Source organism: Rhagoletis zephyria, unplaced genomic scaffold (assembly GCF_001687245.7).
Source record: "Rhagoletis zephyria isolate East Lansing unplaced genomic scaffold, Rhagoletis_zephyria_1.1 Rzeph_scaffold_00851, whole genome shotgun sequence".
Taxonomy (NCBI): domain Eukaryota; kingdom Metazoa; phylum Arthropoda; class Insecta; order Diptera; family Tephritidae; genus Rhagoletis; species Rhagoletis zephyria.
Genome location: NW_016157935.1, coordinates 106,404 through 116,955, shown reverse-complemented (window position 1 = coordinate 116,955; position 10,552 = coordinate 106,404). Strand labels below are relative to the sequence as shown.

The 10,552-nt window shown below is 39.2% G+C and overlaps 2 protein-coding genes across 6 annotated transcripts in view; one reads left to right on the top strand and one right to left on the bottom strand.

The window, feature by feature from the left end:
* The window catches only part of ncm (pre-mRNA-splicing factor nucampholin), a 134,946-nt gene that overhangs the window by 17,997 nt on the left and 106,397 nt on the right, over positions 1–10,552 (bottom strand). The window lies entirely within an intron of this gene.
* LOC108361792 (uncharacterized) lies at positions 8,377–10,219 on the top strand. Of its 3 annotated transcripts, XM_017614554.1 has the most exons (4): positions 8,377–8,892; positions 9,044–9,191; positions 9,252–9,336; positions 9,400–10,219. In XM_017614554.1, the coding sequence occupies exons 1-4, from the start codon at positions 8,399–8,401 to the stop codon at positions 10,122–10,124; spliced, it is 1,452 nt and encodes a 483-aa protein (XP_017470043.1). In that variant the 5' UTR covers positions 8,377–8,398; the 3' UTR covers positions 10,125–10,219. The 3 variants fall into 3 exon arrangements, with proteins under 3 accessions (XP_017470043.1, XP_017470044.1, XP_017470045.1); XM_017614555.1 differs by having other exon boundaries at positions 9,044–9,336; XM_017614556.1 differs by lacking the exon at positions 8,377–8,892 and having other exon boundaries at positions 8,975–9,191.

The following is a 10,552-nucleotide window of genomic DNA, read 5'->3' as shown; positions in this document are numbered from 1 at the left end:
AAATTAAATTAAATTAAATTAAATTAAATTAAATTAAATTGAATTAATTTGAGTTAAATTAAATTGAATTAGTTTAATTTAAGCTAAATTTAATTAAATTAAGTTAAATAGAATCAAATCAAATTAAATTAAATTAAGTTAAATTAAATTTAAATTACATTAAATTAAATTAAACTAAATTAAATTAAACTAAATTAAATTAAAATTAAATTAAATTAAATTAAGTTAAATTGAACCAATTTAAATTAAACTAAATTAAGTTAAATTAAGTTAAACTAAATTCAATTCAATTCAATTAATATAAATCAAATTAACTAAATTAAATTAAATTAGATTAAATTAAACTAAGTTAAATTAAATTAAATTAAATAAGTAAATTAAAGAAAACTTAACTAAGCCAAATAAAATATTAAATTAAACGAAAGTAAGCCGCTATAGCGAAACAATCTGTATAAATAAACTAAACTTAATATAACCAATTAAAAACAAAATATAATTACCTGTAAAAAAAAACGTGAGGAAGTGATAAAAATTAAAAATAGATAAACGGAAGCAAAACCAAGGCACCGCGATCCAACCCCCGTCCGGGGCTAGTAGCCCCTTCCAGCGGAGTGGAATGACCCCACGATCCCCTGTACGTACCACGTTACTGGCCACGCGACCAGCCAGTGACAATACGGATATCGCGAGTTCCAATTACGTGGTGGATTCTGCAGGGTCACCAGCAGCACGCATGGATAGCGGAAATGCAGCTGACTCTCAGAGAATCCAATCAATCGAGAACTCTGCTGAAAAGTACAACGGCGCCTTCCGTATGATTGGGGAAAAGATCGGGGAACTGAGGAAGATGATGGGCAACCAGAGGCACGTGAACCAGCAAATGAAGAACGTCCTAACCAGCATCTTGAAACTCTTCGAAATCGTTGAGAGTAATGATCCAGAAAGAACCTCAGTTAGTTCTTCAGTGAAATCGACTCAAACAGACCGGCCAGTCAAAGGTGATAAAACAGGGAACAAGGGCAGGTCGGCGAACGAACCCACACCCGAGAACCACCCACAACAGAAAGGAAAACGCATTCGTGTTACCTCACCTCGAGCACAAGCAGAGAAAATGGATCGCCAAACTCGTAGCAGTGATCAACCAGCAACTGCTGACANGTCATCCAGCAACTGCTGACAACGCAGCCTAGGAGCCAAAAGGCGATAACCAGTCATTATGCTCCAACGTTACCACAGCCACCTTAAATATGGAATGTATTAAGGTGAAACCGAAAAGACGGCAGAGAAAAAAGCCAGCCCGCCCGGACGCAATTGTAATCAAATCTTCTGGAGAGTGTTCTTACGCTGACATTTTGAAAATGGTAAAGAGCGAGGAAAGCCTGAAGGGTCTAGGCGAAACTGTGCGGAAGATCAGGAAAACAGCTAGGGGCGATCTCCTGTTTCAGCTGAACAAGTCTGAGGACGCAAATACTGCGAAACTTCAAGAGGCAGTCGAAGGAGTACTGGCAGGTAAAGCAGAAGTCAGGACCCTTACTGAAATGGTTCATATAGAGATACATGATATCGACGAAGTTACGACAAGCGAAGAGGTGTGCTTAGCTTTAAATGGCCAGGGTGGGTCCGCTAAAGTGCAAGTATCCGATATCCGGTCGATGCGAAAAGCGTACGGAGGCACACGGACCGCAACCTTACTCCTATCCGAGAGCGTTGCTAATAAGTTAGGGGCCCAAGGTAAAATCAGAATTGGCTGGGTTATCTGCCGAATAAGACATAAAATACAGCCAAAGCGCTGCTACAAATGTTTTGAGTTCGGCCACATATCCAAGGGCTGTCGGAGCAGCGACGATTTTGGCAAATCGTGCTTCAAGTGCGGTCAAACTGGGCATACGGCCAAACTATGCACAAATGCACCACGGTGCTTATTATGCGTAAAACGCGGCAGCAATCCTACCAGCCACCAGGCAGGAGGCAACAAGTGTCCGGTATATCAACTGGCGCTAAGCAAAATAAAGGTATGATGAGACTTTTGCAGCTTAACCTCAACCATTGTCAAGCGGTGCAGGACCTCCTGTCGCAAACAATATTTGAAGGAAAAATCGATATTGCGATACTCAGTGAGCCATACAAACCGAAATCGTCACAGTGCTGGTTTCAAGATCAAAGCGGAAAAGCGGCTCTCTGGTCATGTGGGAACCCAGCACGCTGGATGCAAGGTGCCGTGTCCGAAAATGGTTTCGTTGGTGCAGAAATCGGCAACTTGTACGTATACAGCTGCTACATTGCGCCAAGCATAAGTANCTTGTACGTATACAGCTGCTGCATTGCGCCAAGCATAAGTATACAGGCATTCGAAAATATACTGCTGAAGATAACAATTGATGCTAGAGGCAGGCAGAATGTTCTTATAGCAGGCGACTTCAACGCGTGGGCGCAAGAGTGGGGATGCCGCAGTACAAGCCCAAGAGGGAGAGCTCTTCTGGAGGCTTTCGCTTGTTTGGACGTCGTTCTACTAAACACGGGATCTGAACATACCTTTAGCCGAAACGGTTTTGGGTCAATAATAGACCTGGCCTTTATCAGTTCCGGGCTATATAGATTCACTGAATGGAAACATAGCACGTGTTATACGCAAAGTGATCATTCAGCTTTAATTTGCAATATCAACTGCAGACGAGAACTGTCTAAGCGGACTNACCTTTATCAGTTCCGGGCTATATAGATTCACTGAATGGAAACATAGCACGTGTTATACGCAAAGTGATCATTCAGCTTTAATTTGCAATATCAACTGCAGACGAGAACGGTATGAGCGGACTTACAACCCCGGAATATCGCACGGCTGGAAAACCAGTACTTTAGATCCCGACTCGTTTACCAGCATACTACCATCCACCGTTTACCAAGGGTCAGCAGACTCCATGGCCGAACACCTNGGTATGAGCGGACTTACAACCCCGGAATATCGCACGGCTGGAAAACCAGTACTTTAGATCCCGACTCGTTTACCAGCATACTACCATCCACCGTTTACCAAGGGTCAGCAGACTCCATGGCCGAACACCTAATGGCCGATATTCGCACAGCATGCGATGCTTCAATGGCCAGGAGAACTTCCTCCACGTATCGTCATGCGGTTTACTGGTGGAACGATAACATAGAGGACCTGCGAAAGAAATGTCTAAGATGTAGGCGAAACGCTCAGAGAGCTAGGGAAAGAGACAACTTCGTGGTACTTCGTGCGGCTTATAAGAGTGCACGCGACGCACTAAAGAAAGGAATTCAAGAAAGTAAGCGGCAATGCTTTTTAGAGCTTTGCGATGGTGCTGAACGGAATCCTTGGGGCCCGGCTTACAAAATTGTCTCAAAATAGCTGAAAGGTAGAAACATGCATCTGACAAACGCTGCATACCAAAGTCCGTTGTGGAGACACTATTTCCCGTACAGAGGCCGTCAGTGTCCACTATGGATGGTGATCCGTTGAGTGTTGTTGACCCTGTAACGGAAGAAGAAATAACACTCGCAACAGGTAAAGTGGAAGTAAAGAAAGCTCCTGACCCCGATGGTGTGCCCAACATAGCTCTAAAGCTTGCAGTCCACCAGTGCGCTTCCTCATTCCTACAAGTTTTTAATGGATGTTTAACGAATGGAACTTTCCCTCAAATCTGGAAGAGGCAAAAGCTTGTTTTAATACCTAAGCCGGGTAAACCTCTGGATGATCCCTCAAGTTTTCGGCCTATTTGTCTGCTGGACACAGCAGGTAAAATCTGGGAGCATATAATTGCCAAGCATCTCGACAGGGAAGTCCAAGAGAAAGGGGGAATATCGGCAAACCAATTCGGGTTTAGAAAAGGGAAATCCACTGTGAATGCGGTAGAAGAAGTCATTAAGTTAGCACGGGATGCAACGAGCGGTACACGGTGGCTGGGAGGAGCAAAATAGTACTGCGTGATTGTTACCTTAGACGTAAAGAACGCATTCAACCAACTGGGCTAAAATACTAGATAGACTGGAGAGTATTGGAATTCCTTATTATCTTCGAAGACTAATACGAAGTTATTTCCACTCGCGAGTGCTGTGGTACGAAACGGAGGAGGGCTTGCAGCGGGCTGAGATAACAGGTGGCGTTCCACAAGGATCCGTACTAGGCCCTTTACTATGGAACATTATGTATGATGGAGTTTTTCGTACCGAATTGCCCGAAGGATCATCCATAGTAGGTTTTGCAGACGACATTGCGGTAGTAGTATCTGCGAAACTTCTTGATGTCATATGCGAAAAGGTAGCATCATCAGTCGGCGTGATTAAAAGTTGGTTAAATAGCTTCGGCCTGAAGCTAGCCGAGCAAAAAACAGAAGCAATACTTATCTCGAGTCGTAAGAAACTAGAGGAGGTAGCGCTAAAAATTGGCGACCACACCATCAAAACGAAACCCACAATTAAATACATGGGAGTGGTGCTAGACAAGCGTCTTACTTTCAGCGCCCACTTGAGCTATGTGAGAGAGAAAGCAGCTTCAACGATCACGGGACTATCTCGAATAATGCTTAATACGCGAGGACCGAAACAGCGCAGACGTTTACTCTTAGCGAGCGTGGTTAAAAGCCGAATACTGTATGCGGCCCCAATTTGGTCAAACGCGGCAGAGTGTCCAGCATACTTCCGCGGAGTCAACTCAACATACCTTTTATGTGCGCTCCGAGTCTGCAGCGCCTTCAGAACAGTGTCGGACGAAGCAGCTTTCGTAATCGCCAGTATGATACCCGTAGATATACTGGCGAGTGAATCGACGGTCCTTGCGTCCACGCCGCGTACTCTAACTCAATTAGACCGACGTCAAGCCCGGGAAAGCAGCATTAGGGAGTGGCAAAACAAGTGGAATAATACGACTAAAGGTCGTTGGACCTATCGCTGCATACCAAATCTGGTATTCTGGCTTGATAGAACACATGGCGAGGTAGATTTTTATCTTAGTCAGTTCTTAAGTGGTCATGGCTGTTTTAAGGCATACCTATTTAAATTCAAACATGAGCGCGACCCGTACTGCGACTTCTGTCGAAATGGCGAGGGAGAAGATGTGCACCACGTATTCTTTCGATTCCATCAGCAGCATACATTTAGGTATGTTTAAATCAGAAATTTTTGTTTTTTTAGTTGACCATTGACCTCGGAATTCACGATAGGGAATTTGTTTTTGACGAATCGAAACAGTTTGTCTCTTTTCAGCAATACTTGGAGTTTAAAATACTATTTCATTTAGGTATCTATTAATTTTCGATCGGTAGATATTTGCTTTTATATATACGTTTTTTTTTAGTTTCAAGGTCGAGAAACTGTTTTTGAAGAATGTGAATAATTTCCCCGTATTCACCAGTATTTGGGCTTTATAATGCCGTTTAGTTTGTGTCTCTATCTCGTTTGGATCGGGAGATATTTGATTTTGTCCATTTTTTCCCAAAACAGAAAACAGTGCGGCCCTGCCTATGGTATTCGACGCCCTGAATACGAATCCGAGGTCTGTTTGTCTCCATCACGTCAGGTTCGAGGTCATTTGAAGGTCAAGTAGGGAAAAATTCGTTGAAAAATCTGAAAACTCAATACAATTCTTCAGAATTGATCTTGAGATGACCTTGGCACAACCTCTAGATAACATTGAAGAACCAAGCCACCCCCATATTCGGATTTAGCGACAACAAAAACCTATGTACATACATATATGAATTTTTATTTTTATTGAATGCATTTTTTCACACCTCGGGTTCGCATTCAGCGCGTCGAATACCACAGGGATGTAGGGGTTTGGTTCAATATACAGAAACTTTTTTTTTTTTTATAAGCCTATGTTATTTATGAAAATATAGTTCATTCTATAATGTAATCCATATATATAAAAGCTTCATACTTTATATAAAGTTCATAAAAATTAAAAAAAAATTATCAAAATGTTTATTCACAATTTCTATAAAATTTTTGAGTATGCAGTTTTGTAGCCCGTTCAATTCTGGTAAAATAATGTGGAAGTTTCAAGTCGCTAAATATTACCGGTGATTTTTTTTGTGGAGGGTGTTGCGCGTTTTCTTCCATATAAAAAATAGATTTTGATTATGCGTTGTATAGAAGAAAAGAAAAAAGCAGAAAAAGCCGACACCTTTGCTTGCCACTTAAAAAAAGTATTCGTCCCACCCAATACAACAGAAACCGTTACAACTACATTGAGTTACCCATATCAAATGGATCCACCCATTGAAAAGTTCTCTAAATCAGAAATAAAAACAGCCATTGAAAAGCTAAAACCCAAAAAAGGCACCTGGCTACGACTTAATAACTGGCCAGTTATTAAAACACCTTTGCTTGCCACTTAAAAAAAGTATTCGTCCCACCCAATACAACAGAAACCGTTACAACTACATTGAGTTACCCATATCAAATGGATCCACCCATTGAAAAGTTCTCTAAATCAGAAATAAAAACAGCCATTGAAAAGCTAAAACCCAAAAAAGGCACCTGGCTACGACTTAATAACTGGCCAGTTATTAAAAAAATTATCCCCGGCAGGCATAAATTTTCTGACAAACTTGTTCAACGCGGTTCTGTACATCGCTTTTATTCCTCCTCAATGAGAAGTCTCACAAGTTAAAATAATTTTAAAACGGGGAAAAAATGCTGAAGAGCTTTTTCTGGAAGAGCTTTTTCTTAAAAGATTGCTTCCACTTATCGGGAAGAAGAAACTTATTCCGAACCACCAATTTGGGCTTACAGCACAATCGAACAAGTTCATAGGCTTGTCGATAAAATCCAGTCAGCATTTGACAAAAAGAAATACTACACTGCTGCTTTCCTCGACATATCACAAGCCTTTGATCTCGTTCGGCACGATGAGCTACTTTACAAAATCAAAACTACCCTCCCTACCAACTACTATATTTTCATTCAGTCCTATCTGAAAGAGCGCTACTTCTTCGTCAATCAAGGCGTAGAGCTGTCTGAACTACATGAAAGATTAGCTAGGGTGCCACAAGGCAGCGTAATGGGCCCAATTTTATATCTCCTCTACTCGTACAATTTGGCTATTGCTGAGGGCGTCACCATTGGCACTTTTGCTGATGACACTACTATTTTAGCGGAAGACATTTCCCCTAATACGGCTTCAATAAAACTTTAAAATGCTCTTAATACAATCGATGATTGGCTCAAAAAATGGCGGTTAAGATATAATAGCACTAAATCTGTCCAAGTAACGTTCACACTCAACAGAGGTACCTGCCCACCAGTCCAACTGAACGATGTTAACATACCACAAAGCAATGAAACTAAATACCATGGAATCAGGGATGTTGCGAATATTCGCATTCGCATTCGCTATGCGAATGATTCGCATCATTTTACACATTCGACAATCGCGTTCGCATCAAATGATACGAATGTTTTGCGAATGCGAATGTGTACATGGGCAGAGATTCCACTCTAATATTGTTGAAATGGCTCTAAGTCTGTCTAACCAGGGTGCGGACAATAGCCGGCTTTTAGCTTCAGGCGCTAAACGGTTAAGTAGTATATCAAGCAGCATTCAACAAGTACTGCTAAAAGTCTTATAAGCAACCTAGAAATGATTTTAGATTCCTCAAGCGAAAGCAAAGGCTCGGATGTAGAATCTGGAGACAAATTTGAAAGTTGGAGAAAAAATTTGAAAGTAAAGCTCGATTGAAGAAGGCCTATCATAAAGAAAAACGAGCTCATCTCGGTGAAAATCTTCTCGATTGATGGAAAACTAAACTAAAGTACAACCAATTGACAGATCTGGCCGCAAATATTTGAGCGCTCCAACCGCCAGCATTCCAAGCGCAGGGCTACCAACTTGGCTCAAGCCGTGCCATTTTCGGCCCTATTTTACTTCCAATGGCACTCAATATTTCAATTCGGCACAAAGTGCCAAAATGGCACTTTTGTAAAAAATAACATTTCAATACATTTTTGTGAAATCCTTTGCGTGTAGGTACTTCTCATTTCAAATTTATAAAGGCTATTCAACTGGTTTATATTATTTTGAAAATAAGGTTCTTATTTTATTGCTAAATGGGAATGATTAAAAATAATGACACCTTTTTTGGCACTTTTATTTTTCTATTTGACACATTTTGGCACTTTTTCATCCTCAATATGGCACCTTATAGCTAAGGATAGCTGGCAGCCACCTCACGAGGAAAAGGCAACAAAATTACTTTTTTTAAATATGATATGCTCTTTTGAACTTTGACTACTAGATTAAAACACTGTATAGGTTAAGCACTCGTTCAATGTTCTAATAATTAAAAAAAATTTATGTATTAAAAACGATGACTTAAGTTGATTATAGCTTTTTTAATGTTATTCCTAAAGGTGTTCTTACACGATATGTATTTGCATGTGTACATGTCACTTTTTCAAGTCATATGTAATTGTATATGGGTGTCAAATTCATTATATTTGGTTAGCGTTTACACGATATGTATTTGAATATGTACTTTTATTTGACATGGCAGCTGATTTAGTGTCAACAAAAATTACTTACAGTTTGAGAAAAATAATTAAATGGAAATTTCCGATGGACGCAAAAGATAAAAAAATTGTTTTGTTCGCTATTGTAATGTCTGTTGCTTCAATGCGAAAGAAAAGGAGTAAAGTTAAAAGATCGCGGCGGCAAAGAGCTCTATGGAGTGAAAAGTGGTTACTGCGAAGAGATTCCGGCCGAGGATTGGCTTCAATGGCTATGACGGAGCTGTTCGTGGAAAAACCAAAAGCTTTCAAGAACTTTGCCAGGATGTCAACAAATACGTTCTCTGAACTACTAGAGAAACTTACTCCATTTATTGCAAAGCAAGACACACCGATGCGTCAAGCAATCTCTCCCAGCACGAGGTCACTATATTTCATATATGTATTTTAGAGCATTATATGTATGTATGTACCAGCTTATACTCGTGGGTTTGATTAATTTTAGTTTTATAATTTTAATTTTATATACGTATATATGTACATACATACATGTTATAAATCAATTTTCCTTTAGGTTGCTTATAACACTTCGGTTTTTAGCCACCGGGGAAAGATTTAGTCAATTATCTTTCGGCTTCCGAACATCAGATTCAGCAATTTCACAAATTGTATCAGAAACTTTTAAAGCTATTTACTTAGTTTTGAGAGACGATTTTTTAAAGGTATAAACCTTGACAAATATGAGACATTTTACTAATTGCTTAAACTATTTTTTGTTATAGATGCCCCAAAATAGCAATGAATGGCGCATTGTGGCGGATGAATTTGAAAGGAAATGGAATTTCCCCCATTGCTTGGGAGCTATAGGTTTGAAGTGCCTAAACTGATTCTAAGTTCATACATACATATTTTTATTTTTTCTTATCGCAGACGGCAAACATATAGCGATTCATTACAAAAAAGAGTACGGGTCTTATTTTTTCAACTATAAAGGATTTCATAGCGTTATTTTGCTAGCCATAGTCGACGCAAATTATAAATTTTTATATGTAAATGTTGGAACGAATGGAAGAGCCAATGATGCCGCGGCCTTCAATGAGTCATCTTTTCTTGAGGGACTAAAAAAGAATGCATTTAACATTCCACCGGATTCAAAACTACCGGGCACTAATGAAACGGTTCCATTTGTATTTGTGGCAGACGACGCTTTCAAGTTGACTTCTCGCATATTAAAGCCACATGGCCAACGTTCAAGCGATTACCACAAAATTTTTAACTACCGCTTAAGTAGAGCCAGACGAGTAGTTGAGAATGCGTTTGGAATATTGGCAAATAGATTCCAAATATTTCAAAGAAATATTGATTTACCACTAGACAAAATTGAGAACCTAACACTAGCTGCATGCGCGCTGCACAATTTCATTACAACACGAGATGGTTTCGAAAGCATTCACCTAGATTTGGAGGATACAAATACAATAAATTTAATCGAAGGATCTTGGAGAAACGAAGTAGCTTTAACTAGTTTACAAAGATCACTTGCGAATCATTCAGCAGTTGAGGGAAGAACAGTCCGTGAAATATACACCAAATATTTTAATACAACTGGTTCCGTTCCATGGCAACTTAGTGCAATAAAAAAATTTAATTTTTAAACTTATGCTGGTTTTATAAATGCACTGCGTAGCAAAACTGTTTTTTTTAAATATCTACGAAGTTTTTCAAGCTAAATTTATTTTTTGGTTTTTTTATATAACAATATTTTTCATGCCTGAACCAAACCCATATAAATCAAAGTTTAAATTTTTATATAGACTTAAAAAAAATATAAAATAATGTTCTTTAAAATTTCGAACTTTTTAATAAGAATCTGTATAAAGTTTGAAATTTTGATTAATAGGTAGTTAGTTCAGCCATGAACAATATTATTATACAATAATAACAAAAAAATTCAGCTTGAAAAACATTGTACACCAATGGCCAGCATAATAGAAACCCCTTATTTTGACCAGTTTTGGCTATATTTCTTTTGTTTATTTAATATTTATCATTTTTTATAAAAGCACAGCTCAATATCTAGCAG